This window comes from Pollachius pollachius (genome assembly GCF_949987615.1).
Source record: "Pollachius pollachius genome assembly, chromosome: 15".
NCBI classification, from domain to species: domain Eukaryota; kingdom Metazoa; phylum Chordata; class Actinopteri; order Gadiformes; family Gadidae; genus Pollachius; species Pollachius pollachius.
Genome location: NC_136948.1, coordinates 7,307,885 through 7,321,357, shown reverse-complemented (window position 1 = coordinate 7,321,357; position 13,473 = coordinate 7,307,885). Strand labels below are relative to the sequence as shown.

Here is a 13,473-nt window from a genome sequence, read left to right as displayed (position 1 = left end):
TTAGGTGGCAGAGACATTAGGGAAGATTGTTTTTTCACCTCACATTTGAAAAACCTCCATTTTTCTTTAGATTTTGTTAGATTGTAATGGAGGAACTGGAGTAAATAGTGGAGGAATTGTCAACAGGTTTGTATGTTATTGTGGGGTGGCTGTAATCACTAATATATAAGGTAAGTTTAAATGACTGCAAAGAGCTGTGGACACAACATCTGGTTTTAAATCAGTGTACACAAGTATAGACATAAAGAGAGATTATGTATATCATGCAAACAAAGTGTCAGTCTAAAACTGGTGTACACATATGAATGGTTTAAGTCTGAGTAATGCCTTGTGTGAAACATTTCCAATGATCTTATCGTAAACTCCCATAGGTGTGCTGTTTGCCAACAACATTTCAGATTCCACGTTGTGAGAGAAGAAAAACAGAAGATAATAATCAATCAAGTGTTTGAGAAATGTGATCCTGCGGGCTTTAGAAGTACACTTAAGTCAAAAGGCAAGAAGATGTAGCCTACCACCCCACACCAACAGCAACGACAACGTGGGCAAGTTCAATTACATGCTCTGACAAAAGGGGCCGGTGCTGGCTATCAGTGCACTTACAGGCAACACCTAGCCCATCGCAGGTAACAGGAGCCTCTAGCCTGGCGGCTGGTTTGGCACTGGCCGGGGAAGCACCATTATGCCCACTGTTACAGGTGTGATAGGAGCCTGGGAACGGGAGAGGGAGAGTGAAAGAAGGGGAAGAGGAGGGAGGGAGGGGCACAAGTGACTTTGGACATGGTGAAGAGAGAAAGAGAGAGAGGGAGAGAGAGAGAGAGAGAGAGAGAGAGAGAGAGAGAGAGAGAGAGAGAGAGAGGGGATGAGAAATAAAGACAGAGACAGAGGACACTGATTTTTAAATGATGAACACATTTGCTTGATAGCAATTATTTGTTGTAACAGATCCCCCCACCCCCCTCCAAAATTATCAAAATCTACAGAGCATGATCCAAACCAATTTACCTTGAAGGCATGGAAGAAATTTAGTTATTTTCCAACTATGTACACAAAAGCTGGCTTCCCTTGTAAAGTAAATTAATGTTTGATAACACTATTGAAAGCCATGCATTTGTCCAGAGATACAAAAAAGTGCACATGAACAGAGGCACCCCCCCCAAAAAAACACACACACACACACGCACACACACGCACACACACGCACACACACGCACACACGCACACACACGCACACACAGCCAGACACAGCCACACCCAGTACACCCAGTACAGGGTGTAAATGTAGTAGAGAGAGGGCGACCCATTATAGAGAAAGCAGAGCATGGAGTGAGAGCTTTTGATCCAAGAGAACGGCACGCCTAGGGGTCACGCGGAGGGACCTGAAAAACCAGCTGTCTGAAATCATGACGCTCCGCGAGCCGCAGTCAGAGAGTAACCAGGAGACATGGAGTCTATCCTCTTCTTTGTACGCTTAGATTCACACTCGTGTTAACTTTTCACCTGTCGTTGCTGTTGTTTTTGGCAGTTTGCTGTTTTTTTTTGGTTAACTTACACTACCTTAAACTCTTCTCGTGGCAACTTTTTTTTCTCGAGGATTTTCACCTCTGCATACCGAAGATACCTTGCGTGAACGCGGCAGGTGTCAGAGCTCTCCAGCGGCACTGGAGCCCTGATTCATTTCTTCGTTGCTGCCGAAGCCTCCTACCCGTCGACAGCCCTCTCACATCAGACCCGAACACAGCGGACTATGCCCTCCTCGGTCGGCTGAGGGAGAGGGGGCTAGGTGCTGCTCTATTTGGCTCCCACCTGCACACTGAGGACCAATTCAAAGCTACGACGCCAGACATTTTGGTACGGTTGAAACTTTTAAAATAGATATTGTTACCGTGTAGTCAACCTTGTGAAGATACGTAGCTATTAGAGCCTAGTGCTGGTTTGTTTGTTATCCGCGGACACATGCTTTCAATGTGCTGCTGGTTATAACCTGAGTATGGCCTCCTAGGCCCACGATGGGTACTTTGTCTTTTGTTCATCTTGTCTGTGTGTGTGTGTGTGTGTGTGTGTGTGTGTGTGTGTGTGTGTGTGTGTGTGTGTGTGTGTGTGTGTGTGTGTGTGTGTGTAAAGAGGTGATCTTTTGGAAAACAAAAGGTGAGTCTCGGGTGAAACGGTGCGCACGAATAAAGCCAAGAGAACACAAGGATGACACTTTTGTGCATTTATCAGAGGGGTTGTCCAGAATACCAACCGTAGGCTATTCGTTTTTTTTCCATGCGTTTAAGATATTTTTATACATATCTAAACCTATTTGTTATGCACATGAATCATGATGTGATACATTGTAATTGTAACATAAATGATCACACATGGCATAAAGATGTATGCCCCCCCCCCCCCCCCCATGTCCTGTTTTCATAATAATTACCTAATTGCTTAAGATAATAGATAGGGCTCAAAAGGTCAAAATAAAGGTGCTCAGGATACCGAGCTGACTGGGCACCGGTCTGCCTACTTTACCTTATATTCAGACCAAGTGAAATGCAGCGCTGCTGAGAATGGGATATGAATTGAACTGTTTTACCACAGTATACACTCTCCACCGGTTCAAATAGTGAACTGCAACAGTAAATTAGTGAATAAGACCTAGATGGACACACCTGATGACAGTGAAGGTTGTCATCACTGTTGACCTTATTCTCCTCTTCCTTCTCCTGCTAATACCAGGCCCTGGTATCTGATTGGCTACTTCTATATTTACCAACTTGAGGAATGTCCTGCTTTGAATGTGTAGAGGATTACCTTAAACCCACTGAGGCTTTAATGCGTGCCTGTGTGTTCGTGCATGTTTGTTTGTTAAATAGCGTCTGTCTAGTTATCAGTTTAGTCTTTTTCTTTCACATAAAAAGAGGAAATGCTCGGTGATGGTTAGAGTTGCGTATCGAGTGTATATGTCCCTGGGCATACCAATGAAAACAATGCGTATTTGCTGATAAAAAGAGGACGTTGAATCTGCAGTGTAACTGAATAGCCAGCCTTTGTCGAATGATATGCAAACCATTATAGAATAGGTTTCAAAGTTGACTTACTTCCCCACATGTAATGTGTTTTGTAACCCTTTCACTCCAGAAAAAATCCATAGTTCCTTATTATCTGGGCAAACAGCCCCATTCGAGACGTAATCTCTTACCGACTAATCAAAGCCGTGTCTTCAGCAAATAGCCTGGCGAATAGCGAGTCAACATCAGGGACGAGTGATTGCGCAATATTTGTCACGGAAGAGGGTAATACAGTACAATATACAGAACTATTAGATCACTGATGAAACGGCCAATACAATCTCCCCCCTCCACTCGTTCGGCAAGCAAAAGAGAGCAAATTGTTGGCTCCACTTATTCGATAAATCCAAATTGGTTGTGACTAAATCGGGGCTATAAATCCAGCTATAATCACAATTTCAACTCAGTTTGATTTATCTCACATTAAAAACAAATAGGTTGAACATACATCGAATTTACTTCCCCCAAGAAAAAGTTTAAATCAAACATCCGTCCATTTTTCCTGATACCATTCTCAGGCTTCGTTGTCAATAGTGTAATCTCGTTTTAGAAAGTGTGTGAAAAACAACACAGGCATAGGTCAGGGCCAATAAATTGCTCAAGTCTTTTGTTGTTTGTGTGTCAGCCAAGTCGCATTGGACATGGAAGTAGTAGATCTCTCTCACCAGAGCAGAGCTTCCTTGAATGGCTTGAATGGAAGGGAAACATCCCAGCCCACATCAGACAACAGAGAAAGTGTTGACACTTTTACATTTTTTAAATTAACAGTGATAAACAAATCTCAATGATACAGAAACAGCAGGAGCGTATTCACGTGTGTGTGTGTGTGTGTGTGTGTGTGTGTGTGTGTGTGTGTGTGTGTGTTTGTCTCACACAGTAAGCTGCAACTATACAAGACCTGCTCTTCCTTGTACTTCAAACAATCGAAAATGCAAATTGTGTTATTTTATGAAGTGCCTAATATAACTGGTGTCCTTTACTCTTTCCGTTTCACCAGCTGGCTTGGGAACTGTAATAAGGGAACTGCTTGTTCTAAAGTAGACACTGTCTTTGAAACAAACCAACTTCAGGTGTATCATATATGAAAAGCTAACACAATTTCATAAATCATTTTGTTCCAAGGCATTGATTTCAAGATTACTATTTTACATTAAACTCAAATAAAATAGCAAATAAAAAAAGCAAAGCAAATAAAATACATTTCAATAGAGTTACGTGCGTTGGGTTTGACGACCTGTTGAAACTCTACAGATCTGAACTGGAGATTTCCCGTTGTTTGATGAAACTCTGTCTGACTCAGAAAGTACAGAGCTCTTCTGAGTCATGTTTTATATGACTCAGACAATCTTAGCCCTGTCTCCTGACCTGTTCCATGATGTGTATTCTACGAAAGAAAATCTCAAGTTCAACTTGTTATATCTTCCACCCCTGAAATTCAATATCAGATCGACTGATCAATTTCACCACAATTCTCCTAACCAAACACACCCATGTTTTGTCTAAAATTGGTTAATAATAAGGCTTTGTCCCAGATCCTTAGTTTGCCCTTTATTAACTGTAATCAAAATTGGTAATACTTTGCGACAAGACTTGACAGAAAACATCATGTTTGTCGGGGTACCTGCCAGAAATCAATTAGAACCCCAGAAGGACAGAGTTTCTGCCCAATAACGCTCATTGTGAGAGAACCTGCAATTACGAGGAAGCGTACTTACCCGACAATTTATCCCAATTTTATGGTTTATTTGGATGTCGTTAGTTTGCATCTTTTTAATTTTGTCATCATCGGTGTCATTGTCGTCTGTCATTCGTCATTCTTTTTCATTTTGGATGCTCTTTGTGAATGAGTGTGTCGGTGACAGAGAAACACTGAATCTAGATAGATAGATAGATGTATTCTTTATTGATTCCCAGGGGAAATTCAATCTGGGAGATAAGGGACAATGAGGGACAATGCGTTCACATACAGAGTAGACATGAGATGTCCGACCAAACAAAATCATTTTTGTTGATTTTATTTTTTTTTAGTCTGTAGCAATATGTGTCCCTTATATTGCATACCTGTAGCCCTGTTGTCAGTTACTGGTCGATGGTTCTATTAATGTAGCCTTAATACGTTTTTTCTTTCTCGTTTTCTATTGTGTTTGTCTTAAATCCTCCAGATTATTTACTTTGCAATCAAGCATACATTCTTTGCTCAGTTAACAGACAATCATGTTTTCACGTACACATTTGTCATCATTAGATATTAATGTGACAGTGTGTGTTTCTGTGTGTGTTTGCCGAGCGTGAGACTGAGACAGAGACTGACTGACAGACCATTAGCTGTGAGATCTTTGCACTGAAAAATGAGCTAAACCTGAACACACAGTCTCAAGTGTGTTGCTAACACATTTAACTTCCATCTTGCCGCTTACCCAAGACCCACAGTTTTGGTGCCTCCCTTCATACCTGCATGGTGGAAAAGTAATTATTTGTGAGCTAAGCTGTGCTTGTCTTAACCTGTAAGTCACAATGCAACATGTGTATTTGGTTCATATCTTAACTTGGTCAACACCCTGTGAGTTACCGTTGTATTGTCAAAGTATGATACCTCAATCAGCCTGAATTGCCTTCATGTTCACGGTCAAATTATTCAGACAGCTAAATAATTGTTGGTTGTGACGTAGGTGCTGCACAATCAGCAATAGAAGACCACATGGCACACGATCAATGTTAATTGTATGCCTGTGCATACCTATGCTTGTAGGCTGACACAATGTGATCTTTTAAAGTCCACTATCTGAGGAGTGTTATTTTTACATGAAAAGGTACAGGACACCTGTAGTTCATGGTTCCAGTAGCACTTAGAAGAGCAAAATGGAACACACTGCATTGTTATATTCCTAAAATGATGTTTGTGCTGCATAAATACGACCTATATTGGTTAAACACTGCTTTAACTAACATCTTAAATGGTTTTTTTTCATTCTACAGGTATTTGCTGGAAAATGCAAGCTCCAACCACCTTACCTGGGAGCAGCTTCACCACTGCCAAGGCCAATGTAACCAAGTCCCAGGAACAGATTCTTATTCAGAGTAAGGTGTGTGTGTGTGTGTGTGTGTGTGTGTGTGTGTGTGTGTGTGTGAGTGGTTGCGTGCTCCCTTGTGTTGGTTTGCGTGTGTGAGTGTGTTTCTGCTTGATTGGTTCAATGACTAACACCATGTTGGTTATGTCTAATTGTCTAATTGATATTTGTTTCTGTGGTGTGTGTGTGTGTGTGTGTGTGTGTGTGTGTGGTCTATTTCCTTAATAACAATATTTTACATGTTATATTGTTGGAAGCTACATTAAGGCTTTCATTCTAAATAAGTTAAAGTAGATGTGTAGAGGTTTAAAACCAAAAGCCTGAAACAAGTTCAAGTGTTGTGTATCACTGGAGGCCTTTATCAGAGGAATTCCATAATCGTAGTTATCACGTACACATATAATGTATGGGGAGATCTGCCAGAATTCAACTGAGAAATGTAGAACATGTAGAATATCTTGCTAACATCGTTAATGGTCTCCCTTTCTCTCCCTCTCGCTAACTCTCTCTGTCTCTGTCTCTCTCTCTGTCTCTGTCTCTGTCTCTCTCTCTCTAACTCTCTGTCTCTGTCTGTCTCTGTCTCTGTCTCTGTCTCTCTCTCTCTCTGTTTCTCTCTCTATCTCCATCGCTCTTTGTCTCTCTAACCTCTTCTCCTCTCAGGCTCCGGAGCGATGGTAGCAGTCATCGTATTAGGCATTGTCATTATTCTGGCAATTCTGCTCATCATCCTAAAGACCTACAACAGGTCAGGCACCATTCATTCCATAAAGGGATATTTATGATTAGATTGTAATTGCACACTATGAACGACCCGACAATAAGACACAGACACCTACTGTTGCACTTTTCATTAGTAATATGTGTATACATAAACAATATAGACTTCTATTAGGGTCCCACTAGCTATATGTAATGCATGTATGAGAAAATAGAGTAAACATATTTCATCCAATAATAATAATAACGATAATACAATTGTATAAGTGCGACTTCAGTGTAATCATATTAAAACACGATCGCATCATAAATTCGATTGCTGCTTAGCACTGCCATCCTAGCACACCTTTTACATTAATCACGCACATGAATGTCCTCTTGCGAAAGAGCAACGTCCTACGAGGCCACTCATCTAAAGAGAGCCGCTGGTCCTCCGTCTCCCACAGGCACACCCACGTGTCTAGAATGCTGGGCACCTCCAAATCACGGCAGAAGCTGTCCTCGGTGTCCACAGCGGTCACCCAGCGGACCTACACGGCCGCGGGTAACCCAGAGATCCCCTCCGTGTCGGGCAGCGTCGTCCACCACTACGGCTCGACGTCGGGGAACGGCTTCCACGTCCCCCACGCAGCGGAGCTGAGTGACACGCAGCTCAACGACATAGAGATGTTCAGCACGCACAGCGGCTCCACCGTGGTCACGATACACGACCCGATGTCGCTGGAGAACACATAGAAGGAGATGCCAGGACAGTGACTTTGAATCCGGTTGGGTGCAACAGAAGGAAGTCCATGTTAATATACTCAAGGATCCATTGACCGAATGTGTGTGTGTGTGTGTGTGTGTGTGTCTGTGTGGGTGTATGTTTGAGCACTACCTGTTTTCTCGTGAAACATACTGTACAGGGGCCGACTGAATACTGTGTGAAAAATGAAGGCACCGAATGAAATGTCTTGTGTGAAGGAATATTTATCAACTGAGCCACTGACTGTGATTGCTCAGATTATGAGGCAGAGTCTATTAAGGAAAACATAACAAACAATACAAAACAACATGGAAACAAATACACAAATAATACATACATTAAAAATATACTGTACATGAAGTCACATAATTAAAAGCAGAACTTTTTGGTCTAAAGATTACAAATATGTTATTTGTAAGTTGATAGAGACTGAAGTCAGTGTACAGAAATATGAAAGGACGTAATAGTTCAACTGTCATGTACCAAGGGGATTTATTACACACTTTTTTTCACAAAAGGTGACTTGGGTGTATGTGTTACGCAATATCATCCTAGGTGTGTCCTGACAGGTTTTCATGTCCCAGGGTTATTCTCTAGCGTGACCCTTAAATGGCTGATGGAAGAAATATATAATGATAGCTGAAGGTTAATGACCGTACCATGCCTGTGTATATTAAACATAAATACAAATCAATTATAGTTTTTTGGAACTTTTCTATGATGAAACACTGCGAACTTTATTCTTTAAGGAATCTTGACTTTGAGCATCTCAAACCATCACCGCGATTTCCAGAGACGTGCGGTGAGGTCCGTGGCTGGTGAGGCACTGACTTTTTCAGAGTCAGATTTACAAATATATGAACCCAATTGTGACATAGTACCGGCCTTGAATCATTATCTTCCATGTTTGCAGTCAGAAATGTTTTTTTTAAATAAACAAACTGATGTAGTGCACTTGACTGCTTAAAATAAGTCAACGGAAGCATCCTGTAAACACTGGGCTCACGCATACGCCCCCTTCAGTGAGGCAGAGGTCATTTCATGCTTTTTCAGCGCGGTTTTATGTCAGATCAGCTACACATACATCAAACATGTTAACTAGTTTAAGTAAATTGCGATCATACAATTAAAGTGTCTACAAACATTACATTTGTGACAACGGTGAAAAAGCTAACTGGGTTGAGCGCATGCGCTCTACCCAGTTTGTGAGGGATTGCACTATTCTCGGTGAGGCAGCACTGCTCGCTGCCTCAGCCGGCCTTTTCCCCTCAGGAAAAAGGCAAATTCAGCGATTTTGATAATAAAAATTATTTCAATTATTGGAATCGTACATTAATTACATTTAGACCACAGATCAGTAGACAAATACCAATATATAATATTTTTTTAATTTTATCATAATTAGTTTTTTCTTTTCATGATGACAGGCGAGGCTCTGCATCACCTGCCTCCCCTGACTGCACGTCACTGGCTATTTCCGTCAAATGTGGATAAGATACTAGACTCAAGAGCATTCATGGAAAAAATGTTTTGCTGAATACCTCTAAGTAAGTATTTATCTTGTTCTGAATTATTTATCCAAATAAGATAATTAAAAATAAAGCGTTTAAGGTTAAATGTTTGGCGTAATATTTAGGTTCATGAAACTCGAGAAAGAATCTTATAAATGTAAACCAAGGAATAGCAACAGGTGGGGTACTGAATTGCAGCTCTGGCGCCACCAGCTGGTATACTTGAATTCTACAACGTATTAACATCGAAATGCTGCATTCAAGTCAAGATGACGCTATTCTCATCTTACGGTCTAGTCATTGATATGACTTATCACGCAATAGCTAATTGACCATTTGCTTTAGTTTACATTCGCGTTTTGGTAATATTAAGGTTAACGTGTAAGCAATTAGTGCAACTAGAAGATTTCTGTATGTTCTGCGAAATCACAATTGATTAACTCAACTGTGTGACTTGAACGCAACTATATCCGTGTTTACATCACAATGGTATCCCTCGGTGAGTGTATTATATCTCTAAAATGTTTCCATGTTTCTTTGTAGTAATACAAACCCAAATCATGTTTAACGTCGAAGGTTTCGGAGCGCCATTCGTCTCTTGCTTAAAATCATGGGACGCTGTTTACGGAAACAGATCGGTTATTAATAATTATACACGTGTGGAGCAATTGAAATGGGCATTGGTTAACGCGTGTTATTACGACTGTGTTTTAGTGGAGGTACTGTGCCTCTTGCTGGTGGCGACATTATGGGGCTGCACCAACCCCTTCCTGAAAAGGGCCACGGAAGGAATAGAGCACGTGAAAAGAACCAACAAGGCTTTACAAGTTCTGGCGGAAGTCAAGTTCCTATTCCTTAATCTCCAGGTAAACACACCTCGACCAGGGAAATTTTAAAAAATCCTAGTCGATTAAAGTTGATTTAATTACACTTTTTTAATTCCATGTTTTCTTATGCAGTATTTGGTCCCATTCCTTCTGAACCAGCTGGGGTCGTTGGTTTACTATTTCACCCTGGCCACAACAGGTAGGTTAAGATAGGCCAACTCGATGCAATATTATTGACAGTGTGTTATTGATTGTTATTGGTATGACTTTTTATTTGGCATTGCAAGATACAACTGCGTCATCGTAAGGTAAACGATTCCAATGTTGCCTTTGTGCTTCCAGATTTATCCCTAGCTGTTCCTGTGACCAACTCCCTCACTTTCCTTTTAACTGTGCTTACGGGCAAGATTCTTGGCGAAGAGTTTGGAGGCAAACGTACGTACGTCTTTAGCTTCCTTCAGTTACTGGGTTCGAGTATAGGACTAAAAACTAATTTTGCAGCTACATTTAGGAGCAAACATTTTAATTAACACTTTCTATGTATGACTAGATTATGCTATTTCATTGTAGTCTAAGTTCTTTATATTTTAAACACAAAACAAACAGTGACACATTGGGACCCAAATTTGCACGTTTACGCTTACACTCTCCTCCTCTCATTTTAATTGAACTCTATGCTCCTCCTCTCTTCAGGAGCTGTCGGGGGAATGGTCCTTACCATGGTGGGCATCACCCTGTGCATCGTAAGCTCCATCGGGGACACGCCCTTCCCTAGCAGTGAACAGAACCAGGCAGAAGCCACTCTTTAATAAGGAACTCTTCCCTTTTGATCATGAATCATCACGCTTTATAATGATTCACATGTGTTTGTCCTCCAGTGAGGAGGTGCCCCGTCAGGTAACAAGGATCAAGGAATTTATCGTTTTTTGGCAAAGTATTAGGATGAAATGCAAAAAAACAAATCGAGGACTAGGGTATAACCCCGGGCCCACTCCTCCTGTTACATAGGGTGAGCCCTGGGTTCACATAGGGTTCACTTCAGCGCTAAAACAGATTTACAGCCCCTGAATAGAATTTCCTGCTCGTTAACTTGTACTTTACGGCACTAAACGCCTTTACTGGCATCTATACAGACACTATAGAAACCACATACAAAAAAGGTGATGGTTGAACGCGAACAAACAAACTGTCATTGCCTTTTCACGGGGGCTGTCTTACTGCGGCTGTGTCCGCTGTGATCTGTGGCCGTTAGTGGTGAGAGCAAACAAGCAAGGTGAAATGAACAATTTACATTACATAGGTATATTTTTTATATATATTTTTTGCTTTTGCTATGTCGTGGGCCCTGCTGAATAGTTGTTTATTTCCATAAAAAGGTTATTTGGGCATTCTGTATGCATTTTGTTTAATATATATGAATGTATAGTGTAATAAATGAATATTCAGCAACTCTCTATTTCCCAGTCAATAGCTGCGTCACAGTCGTAACATAAAGTGATCGGTCACACACAGTATTGTGTTTTAGATATACTTCACACAGACATGAATATTCATTAACGAGTGTAGGTCGTTGTAGTTATAGGGCTCATACTTTGCACTCAGTGGTCATCGTTATTCACACAGTACATTTTAGGTAGTTATCTGGTTGATAGGACCTCCGTTTATGGTTACTGGTCCCTTGGACGTTTCCATTATGTCTGCTGGGGAGTTTGGTAAAGACACCTGTTGGGACAATAAAAACAGGCCAATGACAAAAGCTAAAAAATAACTGCTACTGGAAATGTAGTTGAAGTTACAATACAGTGACTTTTGTTTTGTGAAACCTTTGAGTTTGGGGATTGTGGACTTGATCCGTCTCCTTCCACTGCCCTGTTTTTCTCTTGGACCTGTCCTCTTCTTGAGGCCAGGGATGTGGAGGAAGACACCCTTGGGATGGCAGCCGTTCGTTCTTGCCCGAGATCAGCCTGACGGCAGAGGGAAAGTGTCCGATCTAATCAATCTTTTATGCTAAGCAGAATAGCACCTGTAAAAGTGACCATCAACTCACTCGACAGAATGCAACAACATTGTGGACTTTACTTAAAATGACAGTTATTAGGACAATTATGATCAAATATAACAGAATTATAGAATGAGAAATATTAAAAGGCGAGTTTTACAACAGAAAAAACGCTGGCACACTTACCTGGGGGTCCTTGTGCTGCTCAGCTTCTTGCACTTTGTTCACGTTGCTCATCTTGAGCTCTGGGTGCTTCTACACAAAGACAATGCACCGAATTATTGATGCACCTTTTCTCTGTCCTCCTTTTAAGTGAAGACACACAGCCTTGTATCAACGGTGCAAATACCTGGTATAGTTGAGTTTCATTTTGAAACTGTATAGTGGAATCTCTTTGCGGGGGCGTGCTTGATTTGAGGTGCTCTGGTGAGCCATCTGTTGTCCTCATCTTTCCATTTATTAGCTGAGATGTAATAGCCATAATGCAGTTATCAGATGGATTCTAGAATACATTTAAGAATTATAATTCTATATGTATTCCAACAATAGCCCAAGGCTCTGTCCAGGATGCAATAATGAAGTCAATTGTAATCGATTTGTCAATGTGATCATGTTTTTTAAATTCATTGCCAGGATAGAACCACATAGACCATAGAACTGTGGGATGTTCAATACAACACAAGCCCAGAATTATGCCTTGGCTTGGCTTGACCTGACTTGCTCACGTTCTCGGTGCTCTGAGGCTGAACATCAGTATCATGGCTTTTCACTTCATCCTCCACCACTTCTGCTACTCTCTGGTGACAGAGATGGAGTTATGTGGAGTTAAGGGATTTCCATTTGAATATCTATACATTTTTAAATGTATAATTATTTTACCTTCATATTACAAACATTTTTACATTCATACTACTATATTTTGAAACGTTAATCTTCTTATTTATGTTATACGTGTACTTCTCCTTGCACTAACATACCAAGCTAATTGCATTTGAATGGGAGACACGTTCTGATTCAGGGGTGTTACCTGGTCCACAGGAAGCTCTGTGTGCGTGTTCTCATCCTCCTGCACTTCCTGGGCTCCTCGCACCTCCTCCCTGTGCCTCCTGCCTGCCTTGTAGTGCAAGCCGTTGGTCTGCTCTGGACAAAGGCGGCAGACGTCAGCCGGGCGACGGATATTCAGTGTGTAGTGTACTTGTTTGTGCTAGCAAGTGTGAAGGCATGTGTGTAAGTGTGTACACACAAGTTTGAGTTTTCCCGGTCCTTACCTGGTCTGTTGCGGACCGGTACCCTGGGTTGTTCCCGGTCCCTATGGATCCTGACGGGATCCTCAGCAGTCCCTCTGATCTGATTCGCTGGGGGAATTCCGGCCTCCGTGGCCTCGTCCCCCGATGACTTCACCCTGCGACCGTCGGCCTGTCGCGTTAAGGAAGGTGCAGAAGCACACATGACAAGATGGAGTCTTAGTCTTTTAAAGCATAGAATGAGCCTCATGAATATGTAGTTGGTTTGATTTGATTGTAAATGCCAACACAAAAAAAAGGGGAAATAAA

General features: G+C 41.5%; 3 protein-coding genes across 7 annotated transcripts in view; 2 read left to right on the top strand and 1 right to left on the bottom strand.

The window, feature by feature from the left end:
- The first annotated feature begins 1,503 nt into the window (after nt 1–1,503).
- On the top strand, nt 1,504–8,194 carry ncmap (non-compact myelin associated protein). The gene is made up of 4 exons (XM_079753084.1): nt 1,504–1,851; nt 6,030–6,131; nt 6,782–6,866; nt 7,285–8,194. The coding sequence occupies exons 2-4, from the start codon at nt 6,044–6,046 to the stop codon at nt 7,571–7,573; spliced, it is 462 nt and encodes a 153-aa protein (XP_079609210.1). The 5' UTR covers nt 1,504–1,851; nt 6,030–6,043; the 3' UTR covers nt 7,574–8,194.
- A 1,241-nt stretch (nt 8,195–9,435) lies between these two features.
- Nucleotides 9,436–11,658, top strand: tmem234 (transmembrane protein 234). 2 transcript variants are annotated; one of them, XM_079752665.1, is made up of 5 exons: nt 9,436–9,593; nt 9,809–9,960; nt 10,054–10,120; nt 10,264–10,360; nt 10,615–11,658. In XM_079752665.1, exons 1-5 carry the CDS (start codon nt 9,581–9,583, stop codon nt 10,694–10,696), a joined length of 411 nt encoding a protein of 136 aa, XP_079608791.1. In that variant the 5' UTR covers nt 9,436–9,580; the 3' UTR covers nt 10,697–11,658. The 2 variants fall into 2 exon arrangements, with proteins under 2 accessions (XP_079608791.1, XP_079608790.1); XM_079752664.1 differs by having other exon boundaries at nt 10,264–10,356; nt 10,615–11,529.
- LOC307087185 (doublecortin domain-containing protein 2B-like) overlaps nt 11,513–13,473 on the bottom strand; it is a 9,007-nt gene continuing 7,046 nt past the window's right edge. For 3 of the 4 annotated variants that reach the window (XM_079752660.1, XM_079752661.1, XM_079752662.1), the window contains 7 exons: nt 13,189–13,473; nt 12,948–13,060; nt 12,646–12,717; nt 12,270–12,383; nt 12,107–12,175; nt 11,745–11,885; nt 11,513–11,643 (listed from right to left, as the gene is read on the bottom strand). The exon at nt 13,189–13,473 is cut by the window's right edge and continues 91 nt beyond it. In XM_079752660.1, the coding sequence (XP_079608786.1) occupies nt 11,551–11,643; nt 11,745–11,885; nt 12,107–12,175; nt 12,270–12,383; nt 12,646–12,717; nt 12,948–13,060; nt 13,189–13,473 (887 nt within the window). In that variant the 3' untranslated portion in view covers nt 11,513–11,550. The remainder of the gene's footprint in view (nt 11,644–11,744; nt 11,886–12,106; nt 12,176–12,269; nt 12,384–12,645; nt 12,718–12,947; nt 13,061–13,188) is intronic. The other variant, XM_079752663.1, reaches the window with a different exon arrangement.

Coding starts and splice junctions, on each gene's coding strand:
- ncmap (XM_079753084.1), top strand. CDS start 6,044: ATGCAAGCTCCAACCACCTTACCTGGGAGCAGCTTCACCACTGCCAAG. Junction 6,132..6,781: donor GGAACAGATTCTTATTCAGA/GTAAGGTGTGTG, acceptor TTCTCCTCTCAG/GCTCCGGAGCGATGGTAGCA. Junction 6,867..7,284: donor ATCCTAAAGACCTACAACAG/GTCAGGCACCAT, acceptor CGTCTCCCACAG/GCACACCCACGTGTCTAGAA.
- tmem234 (XM_079752664.1), top strand. Junction 9,961..10,053: donor TCCTATTCCTTAATCTCCAG/GTAAACACACCT, acceptor TTTCTTATGCAG/TATTTGGTCCCATTCCTTCT. Junction 10,357..10,614: donor CGAAGAGTTTGGAGGCAAAC/GTACGTACGTCT, acceptor TCCTCTCTTCAG/GAGCTGTCGGGGGAATGGTC.